Source organism: Lissotriton vulgaris, chromosome 8, assembly GCF_964263255.1.
Source record: "Lissotriton vulgaris chromosome 8, aLisVul1.2, whole genome shotgun sequence".
NCBI lineage: Eukaryota > Metazoa > Chordata > Amphibia > Caudata > Salamandridae > Lissotriton > Lissotriton vulgaris.
In genome coordinates this window covers 169,973,618-169,991,691 of record NC_141696.1, presented here as the reverse complement: position 1 = coordinate 169,991,691, position 18,074 = coordinate 169,973,618, and the positions used below count along the sequence as shown (strand labels likewise).

Below are 18,074 nucleotides of genomic sequence, written 5' to 3'. Positions count from 1 at the left end.
AAGTGCTCCCACTGTAAATTGTGTTAGGATTGGTTTTCCATGATAGGCATATTTGATTTACTACTAAGTCCATATTAATGTGCACTGTGTGTACCCAGGGCCTGTAAATCAAATGCTTCTACTGGGCCTGCAGCAGTGGTTGTTCTACCCACACAAGTAGCCTTTCAAATGTGGCTCAGAAGTGCACCCCCTTGCCAGGCCCTAACCTACCCTCTCACTACACATTCAGCACCTCTAAGGTAGGCCCAAAGTAGCCCTATGGGCAGTGTGCAGTGTATGTGAAAGGTAGGACATGTTGTAGTATGTTTTACAAGTCCTGATTGTGAAATACTGTGCATTTCATTTTTCACGATTGAAAGGCTGTCTTTCCCATTGGTGATCATTGCAGCTGCCTTTTAACATTTTACAAGTGTAACTTTCAATCGGTCTCGCAGACTAAGTCTAAAAGAAATTTATTTAGATTTAACTCCTAAATATCTTACTCGGTAATATCACAAGCCAGTTCATGAAAAAAACAAAAAAGGGGAAAACGAAACATTTTGGAGATGGCCGCCCTACCCATTTCAGATAGGGGCACTGTGGTCCAGAAACACATGCTAAACCAAACAATAAATGCATGACCGAGTTCCCTACATGCCTGTAATGTCTCTTATTTTTTTCAGTGCAACCCTATAAAGTATTTCTGCACACCTTTCTCAATTTACTGGTGGACATGCTACACCACATTTTCAGTCACATCTGGTGTTACGTCATTTTACCACAGTAGGCATTCACAGAGATGACTCTGGTTATTGAGTGATGTACACTATTATGTATCCTGGTGGTGCATCCAAATTAATAAATGATTCGGGGTCCTGCTTTCATCTGCAGCTTTGATGAAGAAAGAAGTTTTGTTTCACAAGTTACATAAAACCTGGAGCCTTTGTCTGACCTAATCTGTAAGAGGTCAATTTATTAAATATAAGTTACATAAGGGCTAAACTGTGTGATGACATCTGGCCATATTACTTCTAAAACTGGAAACAACCTTTACGATGAGGTTTTTACCTCGTTGTGCCTTTAATATGCATTTTTAAGCACGCATATTTTTACCACGTGCATGTCTTTACAGCGGATTTAAGGTAAATTGGGGGTCTCCCCCCACAAATACATTGTTTTTATAAATGAATACCATGCCTGGTAATGACATGCGCTGTAAAAGCATGTTTGTGGTAAAAACATGCGTGGTAAAAATGCGTGGCGAAGGCATACAATGCCTTTACCTGCGTTGTACCGTCGTACAGCCCTCTAAAACACATTGGCCTCTTGACCTTTGCCCCTTCAGGACACCTGCTCCTTTAACTCCTCGGACACACACCGCCTTGCTTCAGCATCAACTTTCTATTGGTGACATCATGACAGTGCAGCACTGGCAGGCTATAGAGGGAAACCGCCTTGTGGCACATGAGGCTGCATACAGCTGGTTAACATTGATAACCCTTTTGAATCAGATGTACCCCTTCTCCTGCATGCATGGGTTGTGACAGCAGTGCACTACGTACGTTTGTTCTGAAGTTGATGTTTAACTTGATCAGCTCAGGTAAGTCAGATACTTATATGGTTCGCATACTCCCTTCTAAATGTTTATGCTTTTTTTTCCTCTTGTGTTTCTGTAGCAAAAAGGTCTAGATATTCCATTAACTAAAAGGTATGAATGCTAGTGACTCTTATGCTCGTCATCCTAAATTCCCTCTTGGTCCAGAAAAACGCTGACAATGTTTCTCCCTCTATGTTTATATCTTTGGTGTAGACTGATGGAAGAGGATTGTAGAATCTGAGCCAGCCAGTGTGCTGAGAGAGCAGAGCACTAGGAAAGCAGGCACCCAGCACCCTAAAACTCCCAAGTATTTGTTAAACAAGAAGTTTTCTAGCCCTTGGACTGTGAGGAAGACATGCCATGAGTGTGCAGAAACATGATATCGTGAAAAATTCAGTAAATGGAGTATGGCTTTAAAATAAATTTTGCTAGACAATAAGTTGAAATGCTTTTATTTTTTCATTGGTTTCTTGTATTGTTGTACAGCTTAACTTGCAATTTGTATCAGATATTGCTGTTTTAGTTCTCATATTCAATGCTGCCAAATCATGCCCAACCATGCCAGCTTTGTTCTCGGATCACACATTCCGGCACTACGCCTATCTGCGGGATAGCCTCTCTCATCTTGTCCCTCCACTAAGTGTAAGCTTTCTTTCTGTAAGCTTTTTAAAAATATATCATTATGAGTATACACAAGGAACATTAATTATTGGTGGAGCTGAGAATTGTGAACAGAAAAAGTACGTTTCCTTTAGCCAGGCAGAAGTTCTGTGCAAAAGCAAACCTGTTTCTACTGACGGTGACATGCTGTTTCTCTTCTGTCCATGAATCTAAACATTTCAGGTAGGTGTTGGTAGCTTGAAATGTGCCAAGATTAACATTCTATTTTCAATCTTTTTTTAAATCATTTTCTGTGAGTCCAATGAAAGGTGTTGAAAGGACTGAGGGAAATTGATGCCCAGTGAAGATCCCCCTGACTTCAGAAGATACTGTCACTTTAGTGTTCTCAATGCACGTACAGAGATTTTCAGTAAGCTGCAGGCAAATTATTTGCAGTGAGTTATCACTGACCTGATCTATTGTGATCAGAGTGGCTTCATGTGCATTGAAACACTGTGTTGAGCCTAAAACGGCTGGCGCCTGTGATGGTAGAGGTTTTCTGCAGACATGTCTTGACGTCTTTGGCATTTGATAAGGTTATTGCGCTGCTTTAAACGTTGTGTCAGAAATATTGGTTGGATCGCACTTCTATATGTCAAACCACTGTACCTGGTTTAGACCAACTTAGTGATTTTAGGTGACTGGGACTATGGATGAGTTTCAATAGTGTTGTGTCTGCTTTGCTGCTGCTTATTGTCCTAACCGTGGTATCCTCTGCATCCATCGTATTCACTTCCTTACATGGGTATCGTCTGTTGATTGCTAACAAGGTACACATTTTCCCTCTTTCTAAGCCAGCATCTTCCTGCTGTACCTCAGGGACCCACTGCGTTCATAGGATACAATTCTGTAAATAATAGAAGCAATGCCGGACTGGCCGTAGCCGGCTTTGGGCTTTTCCCCGGGAGGCTGGAAGGGTAGGTACCGGTTTTCCAGAGGTGGGGCCAGTTTTGCAGCGATGCTGCAATATCGGTCCCCAGTAACAAAAGCAACAGTGCTTTACACTTGCACTCCCTGGGGGCTCGTCTGACAAAATTGTCAGGGCTGTTTTTTGCTCCCAGTCCCGCCCTGAATAGAATTGTTTGGATCTGTCACTGGCTTAAAGATGAACAGAGAAAAACCAATTCTGTTTCTGATTTGCTAACTACAGGAGGTAAAATGATTTCTCCTGCTAGTCTTGCCCAAGTTGTGGGAGGCTTTGTTGTTCAGATACCTGCTCTAAAGTTGCTTGATGTGTTTCACTGAGGCACAGTAATTCCTACCGTGACAAAGTACGTTAACTTGTGGGTGACATTACCTCTGTCATGGATATCCAAGATGGCACCGGTGAAAATGATTAAGTTGTTGCGTGGTTTATCCTTTATGTGCCTTTATTCTAGTAGTGTTTTTTAAGAGCAAGGCATTATTCTTACCTATTTGTGGGAAATGCAGGTCAAGTAAAACCTGACACCTAACGCTACTTGGGAGTTCAGCTGCAATTTATACTTGGCTAGTTTCAAAGGTGTCAGACCTTCAAAGGGAGCTTATTGCTTAGGATGCATGAAGAAGTTCAGTGAGAATAGTCTCTACATTCCACTGCTCTGCCAAACTTCAATTTGCCCCTTTTGTGTTGATTAGCATTATGCCATTGGAGACGGTTGTCTATAACTTATGCGCTAGTACACTTTTGCTCACTCAGCTCTGCCTTTGGGACTTCTTGGCTTCTGCTAGGTGGTTAGAGATGTAGACGACACCAGGTGGAGGATTGGAATAGTATGACTTGTGCATCCTCTGGTGACCCATATTCAGTGGCATATTCGAGCGTTGCAGTGGAACCTTTAACTTCAGTGAGCTAAACAGTGGGGGTGTATCTCAGACAAAATCCATGTCTCTGAGGCAGCTCGGGATCTTTAGTAGTGGATGATGAATGCCAATCTGACTTATGACAATTTTGTTTGCCACATGCTGAGTTCATTTTGGTAACGGATGCATACTCTCTGCTCTTTATTTGGGTGAGGTGGAGATGAGAAACCTCTTGTCTGAGGTGGAGCAGAAATCCCACATCAACCTCCTGAATTCTGTGCCATTTGGCCGGTCCTCAAAGCTTTCCTACCTTCCATCAGCGACAGGTGTGTTGAGGTTCTGCCAAGTGTGTAACAAGCAGGGTGGTGTGATGTCTTGTGCATTCTACCTGGAGGTGCTGTGTCACTGGTGTTAGCTAGACCATGTTGTAATAGTCTTGGTAGTCCGTCACCTGGCCGACTCTCTCAACATGCGATCAGAGGAGCTCATCAGGCATCGTCTCGACGACCACAAATGACGGCTAAACCTGGAGATGTATCGAAACATCTTTGCCCAGCGGGCCATTTCTTCAGGAGATATTTTTGCTTTTGCCAAAAACAATCTGTTTTGATCCTTTTGCCCCAGTTTCCCTCCCAAGGAAGTCTACAGTAGATGTGTTCCACCTTTAGTGGGTGTAGGACAGTGCCCCTTTTTGTCATGGTCACCCCCACTTTTCGCCACTGGTACTGATGTTTTTCGACTGATGTGCACTGGGTCCCTGCTAACCAGGCCCCAGTGCCAGTGCTCTTTCCCTAAAGCAAGGTAAAATGTTCTAATTGTAACCCAATTGGCACACGCTTTGGCACAGCTGTAAGTTCCTAGTAAATGGTACCCCTGGAACGTTGGGCATAGGGCTGCAGCATGTATTATGCTACATTAGGGACCTCTATACAAATTGCATGCAGCCTGCCATTGAAAACTGCGTCTCATGGTGCAAACCATGAGTGAAAACACGACATGAGACATTCACTGTGTGCCATCCCAAAGTCACTACAGGTAATATATGTTAAGTCACCCCAACAGCAGGGGTGGTTGCCCTGAGGCAGGGTGCATTATATTTCATATGAGGGCATATGTGCAGGTATGCCCCTGTACTGTCTCGTTCAATTTCTAGATAGTACGTGTGAACAAGGTAGCCATCTTAAGTATATTTACTGGGCACTGGTCATTACGAGTTCCCCAGCTACATGATGACTTTGCTGAAACCTATGATGTTTGGTATCAAACACTTGGTCTTAATAAATTTGTGCTGTTACCTTCCCTGAAGTAATTTTCCTCTGCTCAATATAGATTGGACAAATAACCCCTATCCTAAAAAAACAATCTTGATCTAGACCTGTTGTGGAAGTTTTGCTGAATTTCCTCAGCTGTGCCCTTGGAGGACCTCTAATGGTCAAAAACAAAAGTGACAATCATTGTATGTGTTCTCTTGAGCTCGATAGGGCAAATTGATTGGAAGTCTGAACATTATACCTTTCTTCACTACGATTTGTACAGTGGTGGTTCCTCCATGGGAGCAGAGAGTGCTGCCTCCCTCCCCACATAGATGCAGAAAGCTGAAAAAATTGTATGGTAATAAAAGAATGTTATCACCATTTACGTTTTTGACTTTCTGCCGAACAGACGGGTCAGGACGGGGCTAGTACATCATTGCGCTGATTGGCTGCAATGACGAGTGGCCCTTTCAGTGTAAATTGAGCATTTCGGTTTGGCCGCCTACATTATTACGGCCAAACAGACATGCATAGTTCAACCTCTCCAACCCAGCAGTCATAGACAGCTGGGTTGAAGAGCAGGCACAGGAGTTCAATGCTCTTCGGAGCGCTAAAGAAGCCTGCTCCAGTCAATCCAGACACTGCTCTCATGCACCATGAGAGCAGTGTCTGGATTGGATAAGGGAAGGGAATCCTTCATACCATGTTAATATCATCAAAGACCTCCCTGGTGTAGCCCACTCTATTACATACCCAGTAAACCACAGTTTTTTTTTTAGGTTTTCCAAACTTTCCTTCTGTTTACAAAGAGGGGAGGGGTGTTATTTAGCACCATCGCGTACGTTAAAGTCATTGTGCAACTGCTTTCCACCACCTGGTGTTCGTACCAATGGCCCTACAGTCATCATCACTGATTGCTGCATATTAAAAAAAATTAAATAGCTAAAGATTGTGGTCCAGGGGGTTCCCTCTCCAAAGTTTAAATTGCATCCGAGCTCAATCTTCCCATGTGCTGCAGCTTTACCAAAGGGGTCCTGGGATCCCATCCCAGAGGCCCGTAGCATTTATATGTGCTGGAGGAGGTATGCGTCCCCACCCTTCTCCTCCATTGAGGTCTGTAACTATGAATCGCGCCGTCGCCATGCACTTCTTATGACCTAGGGCACAAGTTATAGTTACTTCCGCTAACTATAACTGGTGAAGTTCAGTGGTTTTAGCTTTTAAAATGTTATGTTTTAGCTGAGACTTTTGCTGAACTATAACGTCACTTTAACCTTTTGGTTTTTCAGTGCAAATTTACATACATACACACAAACTCAGTGTTACGCTTAACCTTTTCTGAGAATGTACAAACCATATTCTTCCTTTTACTCCGTTCCAACAAGTATGATAGATGGTTCCACTATCATTCTCTGTAAGAAGGTCTTCGTTCATCCTGCAGCATACCTTCAAAAGAGATAATTGAATCCCTGCAGCAGTAGGGTTAAAAACATGTGATCGCTATAGGCGGTCAGATCTTTTCAGTTTTCTCAGTCGTTAAAGATGAAACGTGGCAAATATTGTTCCCATGGCCAGATCATCTTTAGCAATTCAAAAACGGCATTGTGACTTTCAGGCAGTCAAGAGCCACCACAATCCCAGCATGCATTTAAAGGCAGCGGGCCCTAGTTGTTTTTTTGCAGGTTTTGGTGATGACTTCAAAACAGTTGCTCCAGCCATTTCTAATTTATTTCTGTTTCCTCTTTGCTGTGCTTCTTTTATATCAATCGTTATTCAGAAGACACTTTTTTCTCCTGGAGATAACAAGTGTTTTTGTTCTTTCTTCTTGGCAGTGATCCCTCCACCAGGGGCTGTTCCCTCACAAAAATTGTCTCATGGCAGTGGCCTTCTAGAAATAATTTAGTCTCTAATAGTGACCTGGTAGTTCTCCACCTCCAGTTGTTTGGATTGTTTGAACAAAGAAACCCTTTTCCTTCAGCATTAGAATGTTGCAGTATTTTCTTTCTAGGGGAAGCTTGCACAACGTTTCCAATGACCAGGTCCGTCCGCGTTCGACTCAACAATGAGTAATTCAAAATGTTGATTTCTTGTTTGGTCCTTTACCTATTCTTGACTTTCAGGCCAAGGATGCATTCTAGATTTTTCGAGTCACCGTGACCTTTCTCTTTCTAACATTTGAGGTTCCTTCCCTTTCCATAATAAAAGCAGTAGATCTGGCAATAGGCATAGTTTTTTCCTGTCTGTCCTGGTGTATAAATAATAATTTTTGTTCTGAGCTGTTACCTTCATTACTACAGTTAGTCTAGACCTTTATCAGCTCGCATTACTTAGTCCTTCTACATTCAATTTTCTCTTTTGAGAGGCATAAATCATACTTATCCTTTATGGTTTGCTATCAATGCACCAAACAATTTGAAGTATGGTATCCTGTTGATGTTATTAGTATTTGATCATAGTTCTTTCACCTGTCTGAGTCTGCCTTTTGCTCCAAGACCATTCAGACGTATTTGGTGATTATGCCATCCTTCAGCAAAAATGGGTTTCTATTATGCTTATTGGGTGAGCTATTCAATTATAAATTGCCTATTGCCTTTCCTGCTCACTACTCACTTCTACTGACTAAACCTTTTTATCATTCGTTTTTTTAAAGAAAGAATTACTTTGAAGTGACCTTAAAGAGGTTGAAGGCGTTTATCCTATTTTGATGTACAAAATGGAAATAAGTGTCAGAGGCTCATTCCAAAAAGAATCATGGGTGCCCCCATACTTATTCTATCATTGTGTATGAACATGGATTAATATGTCTAATGGGGTAAAAATGTGATGTCACTAAGCTTCAGGCACAAAAGAAAGAAATGTAGAAACAAGATTAATGCGTATCGAAATAGATGTGATTTATCTACACAGTAGGATTTTAAATGCTTACGTGACAGTTGAAAGTATGGTTTTATTTCTTTTTTTGATGCAGTTACCAAGTAAGAAGTCGACATCGTTGCCACTTTCCAACAGCATTTCCCCTCATGAGGACCCTTCGCAGCAGTTTTTGCAACAGAGCCTTGAAAGAGTTTATAATCTCCAGCATCTTGACTCCCAGGGAACGCAGGAACTTCTGGAATTCACAATAAAGTAAAGCGACCTGAGAGTGCATGTGATTGAATAGATTCAATGTTGAATGTGGTAAAGAATGGCACCCAGTGTAGGTTAAATGCGCCATTGATAGCTCCACTAGAAGTGCTCATTTGCTTTGAATTTGTCACTTACTTCTAGAAAGGACTCGGGCAGAGTTTTAAATCATTTTATTATTTCCCATGACAGTTTTTATATTTTAAGTTGCTATTCCTTAAGGTCTGAGCCTGTACAATTCGCAGAATATTCAGTTTCTTCTGTGGCCATTTTAATTCATATTTTACTGTAAGGATCTCTAAAGAGGAACCTTGCTGAATGCACTCCCATTCCTGGAAAAATGGACATTGGACACCTATAGGGCACTGGCACAGCTTTCAGTGCACCTTATGTCCTGTAAATAGGCTTATGGAAACCTCTCAGCCAGAGGGCACCTTGTATTACATAGCCCACATGGGCATCGTGAAACGATCTTGCATCCGGAGCACCTTGTATTTCATACATCACTGCAGCGTTGATTAACTCTTCCCTAGTGTGCTTTGTAGCCAAGTCCTCCCTATCTCCTCACCTCTGGAGACCTAAAGGAACCATAAAATGAAACCACTGTAATGTTATTGTTACGAGTATGTCCTGTTAAGTCAGCCCCCCCTTACCCCCACCCCCCCAACCAGTGTGCAGTCTGCTACCACCTACTGCTGTGTTTGTGAGTATTGGCTGCCTTTTCCTTTGCACAGTGATTCTCGATACAGCGATTCTGATGAACATATAGAGTAAATGATGACCTTTGGCACCACCCACTCCCCCACCTTGGTTTAATAGTTGTTGTGGGAGGGAGATGGAGTGTAGCATTACTCATTGTAGGAAGGTGCAAGGCGCAGAATTGAAAAGATGAGAATTGGTTCATTTTATTTTTACTTTACATTTTTTTATTGTTTTATTTTTTATAGAAATCCTAAACCAAACAACAATGCAGCAGCCAGATTATGTAATATCATGAAAAGGTTGTGTAAAAAAATAAATCTATAGCAGTGAGTCCTCAATCAGCCATACTAGTAACATTAGTGCCTCTACTTAGGTCAGCACCTAATTTGTTACATACTTTATACAATGCTCTTGATTCTTCTTGGATTTAACATTCATTTTTTCCCTGATGGTAAAAGTAATGAAGCTTAGTTGTCTATTTTGATTTCTAGAATTGGCCATTTTGTACTTTCCATTTAGTGGGCTTTCCTTTTTAAGACAAGTGACACCAATCAAGGCCTCCCATATTGAGAATGGTCAATATTATGTATATTATTTATTCAGGATTTGTGACTTATTGCATTCATGTAAATGCCAAATTGTAAGTGTCCAAATTTCAAATGACTGCAAGTGCTAATTTCAGAAAACCTCTCCAGTTTCTCGTTTCCCCTTTATATGAATTTTAACTATTGGCATTTCTGCAAATCGAAAATTACCTGGAGTAAATGAACAATAATAGATTGGTTAATATGATATGCTTTCACTGCACCCTGAGAAAACGTTGTCGTCCAGCTTATAAAAGAGCTCTCAATAAACACTTTTTTGGAAATTTTGTTCTGTTGCCAAAAGTAATTATATTAGGATGTTGTTTTTGTATCAACAAATGTTTTGGGACACTGAGGAAATATTTGAATATTCTTCATTTTTCTTTATCAGAGACCTCCAGCGACTTGGAGAGCTTCAGTCAGAGCTAGCGGGGATAGCCGATTTTTCTGCAACCTACCTACGATGTCAGCTGCTTCTGACCAAGGTTTGATTTCTGGAAACGGCTGTATTCCAATTTCTAATTTTAAAGTTGCTCTCAATGATCAAGTGTTTATTGTCTTTATGGCCGCACTGCCGAATACTCCTTTGGTTGGTCCCTTCTAACATTAGTAACTAGTGTCTGCATATGATGTTTTTGTTTTCAAACATTTTATCATTAGTGTAGCACTTTCCAGCCCTTCTTTAAATGATAGGCATCCATTTTGTTGCTTTGGTCCAACAATGAAACCACACTACCTGTTCCCCAAGAATTTCTAAACACTGCTTACTGTAATTAACCCCCCTCTCTGTAAGCATCATTGAAAACACTGCCATGTGTTGCTTGTTTACTCTCCAGTTGTTAAATGTTCCAGTTCATTATGAATCACATGCTTGTAGTTTGGTGCTCCAACGGTGAGCAACTAAAGGCTCCAACTATTGAATACGGGTCAGGGCTGCTAACGGCCGCACAATATATGACCATGAAAGGGCCCATACGTTTAATAGACCTTTTCACATCAGCAGAATAGATATCTTAATTGACCCTAGGCTATAGCCGCTAGTTATTGACTTGTGTATTTGAGTGGATCGAAAGCGACCACAACCCTCTTTCCTTGACCATGTGGGCATTGTACTTGACAGTTATTCTCATCTCTGGTATGTCTACTTCTACACAGGATACCAGACTGACCTCTGACGGACGCCACTTAAAGTGGAGTTAAGTGGTAGATCACCCCGATATCCTTTCGACTCTCACTGCAGACCTCAATCACGTCATGGGAGAGCTCAAGATGGGACACTGCTGCCCAAGATCAAGCGATTCTCATTCATATAGCTTTTTTGTACATATATCATGACTTTTCATAGTCCAGGCCAACTGCAAAAAACGAGGCACCCCTAAGACAGTCCCTGGTTCAACAAAGAATGTCGTAAGCTTCAGCGCTCTCTAGTTAGTGCTATCAAAACTAGAGATATGTATAACATTCCTTTGGCCAGGAAAGCCTGCAAAATCGCCATTTAGCTTGATAAAGAGTTGGGACGAGCAGAGATGGAACACCCTTAATGATGCCTGTGCTGACAGGGATTTTATTCTATTCTGGCAGTTGGTCTCCCATAACGGAGCCACAGTCGCACCAAAACCCGAAAATAATGTTCCATCTCGACCTTGCCCTTCTCACTATCCTTCTAAACCCCTGTTTGACATCTTGTATGTTGCCCAATCTCTTTGAGCTGTTGCAAGGGGAAGGGCTGAATGGCGTCCTGGCCGATGTCTATTTTTCTGATACAGAGGCTTGGTTCCGTTATATTTTAACCTTTGCTAATACCATTGTTGCTGGGGCTTCCATCCCCGAGTCGTGGAAAGGTGTCACTGACATACCCATTTATAAGAATGGTGACAGGTCTGCCCCAAACAACTGCAGGCCCATGCGTTTAATTGATTGCATACAGAAAGTCTTCTGCTGCTGGGCGCTTGCCAAAATTCAGGACTGGATGTTTGAGATGGACATCCTTAGTCACTGTCAGGGCTTTCGCTCGAAAGTCTCCACCATCAATCAGGCCTTCTGTTTTCTTCTGATCTATTGGTGCACTGTCATCATCGGCAAAGACAAGCCTTTGTCGATTTGAGATCTGCGTTTGATCGTGTCCAATGCTCCACTCTTTGGCAGAACCTCATTCACATGAAATTGCCATTGAATATACTGACATTGGTAATTCGCCTCCATGAGGGAAATTTTGCACGTATCAGATCAGGATGAGCTGACTGACAAGATTCTGGTCCTTAAAGGTGTAAGGCAGGGTTACGTACTGGTCCCAACACTTTTTTCTGTATTTATTAATGGCATTGCATCATTCTTATCTCCGGTTGTAGCAGACGCACCCTTACTGGCCCGACACCCTTTTGGTCTCTAAGACCCTAAGTGGGCTAAAGAAACTCCTGGTCCGAGTCGAGGAGTTCTGTCTCGCTAGGGGTCTTAAGAGCAGCACTACTAAAACAAAGCTGATAACGTTTAACCCCCATAATTCCAAGAAGGCCATGGTATTGTGGGAGGGGGACTTCTTGATATGGTGTACTGTTTCACTTATTTGGGTTGCACCTTTAGTAAACGCATGTCCTGAAAACCCCATGTCACTAAAGCTGCCTTAAAACTTGAACAAATGACCTGGGCAACCTTCAAAGAATATCTGGCATCTCACACCAAACACTTTCCGCCTGCACTCAACCTCTATGAGGTTAAAGCTCTGGGCTCATCTCTTTATAGGGCAGAGTTGTGGGGCCTTTCCAACATTGAAACCCTGACCAGTACTGAAAATAAACCCCTGCATAATCTCTCATTCCATTCCCCGAGCACATCTTTGTATCTGCTTTTATTGGACATGGAGTAAGAAGCATTGATGGAAAAGTTAAATTACGCCCCTTGTTATGCTGGAGGCGGCTGTGGACAGCCCCAGAAATTGTCCATTATGCCACAGCCCTCCAGGACGTAATGCATTCAGATCAATTCGTCAAAGTACCTTGGCTCCTGAACATTATTCACTCCATATCCTAGGGCTAGCTAATCTTTGGGACCACGCCGCTGCTACCATCTTTCCTTCAAAAAACTCATTGGAGATGCTGTATTGGGCAGCTGTAGCAGCCAATGACTCCAGAAGGGCAGATCCCCTCAAATTGGTAAGAGGATTCCTAGATTTTAACCCCCTGAGAAGGTATGAGTTGTACTGGGATCAGGTGACAGTCTCTATTGACAGGAAGTTATTCTTTCAATTTAGAGTGGGCACTCTTCCACTGAGACCTTTTACCCTGAGGTGGTCTGCCGGGGACACCAACAAATGTCCTGCCTGTGCTTCCTCAGTGGAGAAGGTCGGGCATGTTTTCTTTGCATGCCCAACTTATGCCCAAACCTGCAGAATCTGGTTAGCTTCCACCTGTAGACACTTACACCAGCATAGCCATTCAGCCACTCTTCGTATTTTGAGATCAGACTGCAGCCCACCTTATGCCATACTAGTAGCCAAGTTCCTGGGGGCTATTTGGATACTTTGCAGAATGGTACTCTTTATCTTCCCCTCCCCCCCCCCAATTCCATGAGTACTCCTTCTCTGTTTCTATTAAATTGTACTGCTACTACTTTTAGTAACTCATTTTGTAGTAGTTTTATTCTGTATATGCATGTTGACATTTTAGAGTTGTTATTGCACCACTCTGGCATTTATCTACACGACCCATCATTGCCTGGTGCTGAATTGTACAGTTTTATCTATTTATGTACTATGTACTGTTTTATTTGTACTTGTACCTTTAGGACCCTGGAGGCCGAAATAAAGTTATATGATGATGATGAATATCAGGAAAAACAGTGACTGGTGTTCTTTGTATCTCCGAGATAACCCATAAGCAACTGGGGATAATATGTGTCTGTATGATCAATTGGAATTATATATGTCAGACAGCAGGAGACTAATGGTCGGAACAAGATAGTAATTGCAAACAAGCACTGGCAAAGTAATTAGGTTTAGCTTATTTTATGGGTGCAACTTTAATAGGGCCTAAACTCAGCCAAAGCAATGCATTGATTGTATCAGAGTTGTACTATTGCCAAGGAAGCCAGATAGCCCCATATCGGGTGTGGCAACTGTAGCCACTGTTTTTATCTACTATTCGCTCTGATGACTGCCTGATTTTAGTGTGGTTATTGTGGAGTCTCTATATGTAGAACATTCATATCTGGCATTCAGAATGATATTGTAGTGTATTGTACCGGTTATATACCGCTTCAATCTCCTGACAAGGTCACAAAGCTCCCTGATTTACATAGTGACCCTATCTCTCTGACCTAATGTATAATTGATAGGGTGTTTTATGTAGTTTTGCCTATGTGGGAATTGTTAGGTGAGGTTCAGGGACCTGCTTCAAACATGTTGTAGTGAACTTTGCTGCATCTAAAAATGAGTTGTTGCAGAGAGTCTGAAAATTTTATATATATGTGATGTGATTAGCAATGGTGTGACGTGCTCAGCCTTGCCAAGTGCCGCAGTTTAATGAGGAAAATTGGAAACAATTGCACCAAACATTTATTTTATTGAAACATTTTAGAACAGTTATTCATGGGTTCCAGCTGAAACTAATGAAGAGAAAGGATTTTCCTGCCAAAATCCGTTGATTATGTAGATAAATTAGTCCTAAGATAATACGTGTTTGCTTTCTACAGATTGCAATTTTGGAGTTTCCGAAGAATCGCATAAACGTAATAACAGATGCAACAGTTTATTGGCTAGTCTGTACTGTAACAGAAGCTAATTCTCATTTTATATGCCTTTGTAAGCATTATGAAATGGAAGAGAAGGTTTTGACCGGTATTCTTGAAAATTGGATCTTCGGACTTCTCCTCGTGCTGTGAATTTATTTTTTAACTCTGCTTTGCTGCGAGTGTTGTTTAGGGGGATAAATGACTTTGAGGAATTAGGGAAAAGGTTAAAAGAGAAATGTTAAACCATATATGAAAGGGAATTTATAGGATAGCTCACTACATGTTACAAACGTCTAACAGGTTTTTAATAAATTCAAACCTAACTGTTTGCATCTAGGTTTTAATAATATACTTTCGGTTTACCTAGCTGTTCTTTTAGATTCCAGACTTTACTGTGATAAATGTGAATTTATAGCACATTTAATTTGCCCTTTCCAGAGTTGTTACTCATCTCTAAAATCCTGCTCAAGCCAATATTCTGCAAACAAAATGCTCCCTTATATAACATACGTCTATGCGTAGCAGGAAAGGATTGGCTGTTTATAGGCAGCTTAACCACATTTATAATTAGAAATACTGCCTAATTTAGTGAATGCTTCCCTGGCTCTTCACTTGGTATCATGCTATGCAATCCAGAGCTGTGCTTTGAATGTTTTATAATGATTCATTTAGTTTTAATTTATATTTCAGATTGTGTAATATAGGGCAAGCCCTTGAATAATGAACAGCAGCTATGTCATAATTTCTTTTGGTACTTATTTTTAAATGTGACATTGAGTGACTAGGTTTCAGTATATAGAGTAGGCAGTGACTTGACTATATACAAAAGTTGTATTTTTGTAGGTTATTGCGATCTTGATTGACATCCCAGACAATAGTTGCTAAGTGCTTGGCTGTGTATTGTGTGGCTCTTCACACGGTGAAATGCAAGACTGTAATGCTCTTCTCTCTTCAATCTTTTTCTTTTGCTTTGCAGGCGTTACAAGAAAACCTATGGAATATGGCTGCTCCTCTTTATTTAAAGCAGAATGCACTTGCATCTTCAGCGGCAAAGCAGGTACATCGCAAAGTGGTCTCTCTTAATTTCATATATTTCGTAATTCTTCATTCCTGGTATTGGTTCAGTAGTTGGGGGATTTAAACAAGGAAAAGCACTGGAATGGATCACCTCGTTCCTTGCAGGAAGAACCCAGAGAGTCCGCCTCCCACCATTCAAGTCAGAGGCCACTGAAGTCATTTGCGGCGTGCCACAAGGATCCTCACTCAGTCCCACCCTCTTCAACGTATACATGAGCCCCCTCGCGGCCATCGCACGCCAACACAACCTCAACATCATCTCTTACGCTGATGACACCCAACTTATCCTCTCACTCACCAAAGACCCTAACACCGCCAAAACCAACCTACATGAAGGAATGAAAGAAGTAGCCGAGTGGATGAAGCACAGCCGTCTAAAACTGAATTCAGACAAAACAGAAGTCCTTATCTTAGGTACCTCCCCCTCCGCCTGGGACGACTCTTGGTGGCCAGAGGCCCTTGGAAAAGCACCCATCCCGACGGACCACGCACGGAACCTTGGCGTCATCCTGGACTCCTCACTCTCGATGACCAGACAAGTCAACGCCGTTTCATCATCTTGCTTCAACATTCTCTGCATGCTCAAAAAAACATTTCGCTGGATCCCCACCGAAACTAGAAAAACGGTCACCCACGCACTGGTTACAAGTCGCCTGGACTACGGAAACACCCTATACGCCGGTACCACCGCAAAACTTCAGAAAAAACTCCAACGCATCCAGAACGCATCAGCCAGACTCATACTAGACATCCCGCGTAACGACCACATTTCTGATCACCTGAAAAACCTCCACTGGCTCCCCGTCAATAAGAGGATAACATTCCGCCTCCTAACTCACGCACACAAAGCACTCTACGAACTTGGACCCGAATGCCTCAACACACGACTTTCCTTCTACACCCCCTCCCGCCAGCTACGTTCCTCCAACCAAGCCCTTGCTGCAGTACCTCGTATCAACAAAACCACCATGGGAGGAAGATCCTTCTCCTACCTGGCGGCTAAAACCTGGAACTCACTTCCCACTCACCTTCGCCTCACTCAGAACCACCTAGCATTCAGAAAGCAACTTAAAACCTGGATATTCGACAAGTAATCCCCCACCCTTCCCCAAGCGCCTTGAGACCCTTTGGGTATGTAGCGCGCTATATAAATTTATTGAATTGAATTGAATCTGTTTGAGTGCATGCCTTATCTTTACATCAGTAACATCTCCCAAACAAAAATGAATGATTTGGCCTTTAAGTGATGAAAGTGTGTAAACACTGGAGTGCAATTGCTGCATGGACACTATACTCAAGTGTTTTTGTCCACTTTGATGTTCAGGATGATGACTGGAAGAGCTTATTTATGTCACAGCACCGTTTTTACCATGCATTCGGGGGCCTTAAATAAATACCCTTGTCCATGTGCTTTGTCTTCAGCATTATATCCAATGCGTTTTTTCTTCTTTATTGTCAACAACTGAGAATATATTGATTCACTGCACACCACAGATAGTCAATGAGTCATCAAAATATCAATATTTTTAGGGTGGAAAAAGGTACCACCCTCTGATCCAAGGTGTGAATCAATATCCAAAGATTGTACTTTGCCTTCCTGGTGTCGTGTCTCCCTGTGTACGTCCCATTGGGTTACATCATTTTAGATCTCCTGTCACCAAAATAAATCTCAATTGCCCATTAACTAAGAAATCATCCCTTTTTAGGTCTCGTCTACGCAGCGCGCATGCGTTGCTTAGGAAAAAAGGCCTTTTGAAATCGATTGAGTTTGTGTCCGAAAAACGTGCACGCGTTGCATTGCTTTGAATGGCAACGCATGCACGTTTGGCGATTTCCTTGCAGGAGCGAGCTTTCAAACCATATGTTTGTAATTAACATATGGTTCCTGTTCGCCCCCGCAGGGGAAACAGGTGCAGGCCCCCTCCTCTCTCCCCTCTCCCTGCTTCCAGGGCGAGGCGCGCGCAATTGTTCCTGATTGGTAAAAGATACACAGCTGATGCCCAGCTGGGTACATATTTAGCCACTGCTTAATTTGTGCCGGTGGAAAGGAAGGTCGTGCAATTTCTGGTTTTGCTTTTCATTTTCTGGAGGAATTGGCTACAATGACTATTCCTGTGGAGTCATACGCCTGAGTCTTTGCAGCCTATGGTTCAGGGAATAGACTGTCTTTTGAGTCTGAGACCCGCACACCGCAAAGCGGGCTTTGCAGTAGCCCATGGCGGCTCATCGGAGCATACAGCTGAGCACTTCGAAGAGTGGGATCACTGTCAGCAGCAGTCACTGCGTGGAGCGGTAGCCAGAGCCGGAACAGGCTGGTGCCGAGCCCAGCGCACAGTGTCCACTGCAGCTTCTACCACACGCACACCCTGCAGGCGCTCAGCTCCGAAAAGAAGGCCAAGAAGGTGTGCTTCTACCGCAATGGGGACTGCTACTTCAAGGGCCTGGTCTACGCCATCTCCGCCGACCGCTTCAGGTCCTTCGACAACCTGCTCATGGAGCTCACCCGTGTTGTCCATACTTGTCTGCATTGTGATATTTGTACTCCAAGTCAATGCACTGGTAAAGGCGTCCAGCGGCACAATGTCTTGTGTA

General features: G+C 42.5%; 1 protein-coding gene across 1 annotated transcript in view; it reads left to right on the top strand.

The window, feature by feature from the left end:
- The window catches only part of INTS4 (integrator complex subunit 4), a 358,899-nt gene that overhangs the window by 237,847 nt on the left and 102,978 nt on the right, over window positions 1–18,074 (top strand). The window contains exons 14-17 of the mRNA XM_086933901.1: window positions 2,085–2,218; window positions 8,240–8,397; window positions 10,072–10,165; window positions 15,382–15,462. Of these exons, the coding sequence (XP_086790027.1) occupies window positions 2,085–2,218; window positions 8,240–8,397; window positions 10,072–10,165; window positions 15,382–15,462 (467 nt within the window). The remainder of the gene's footprint in view (window positions 1–2,084; window positions 2,219–8,239; window positions 8,398–10,071; window positions 10,166–15,381; window positions 15,463–18,074) is intronic.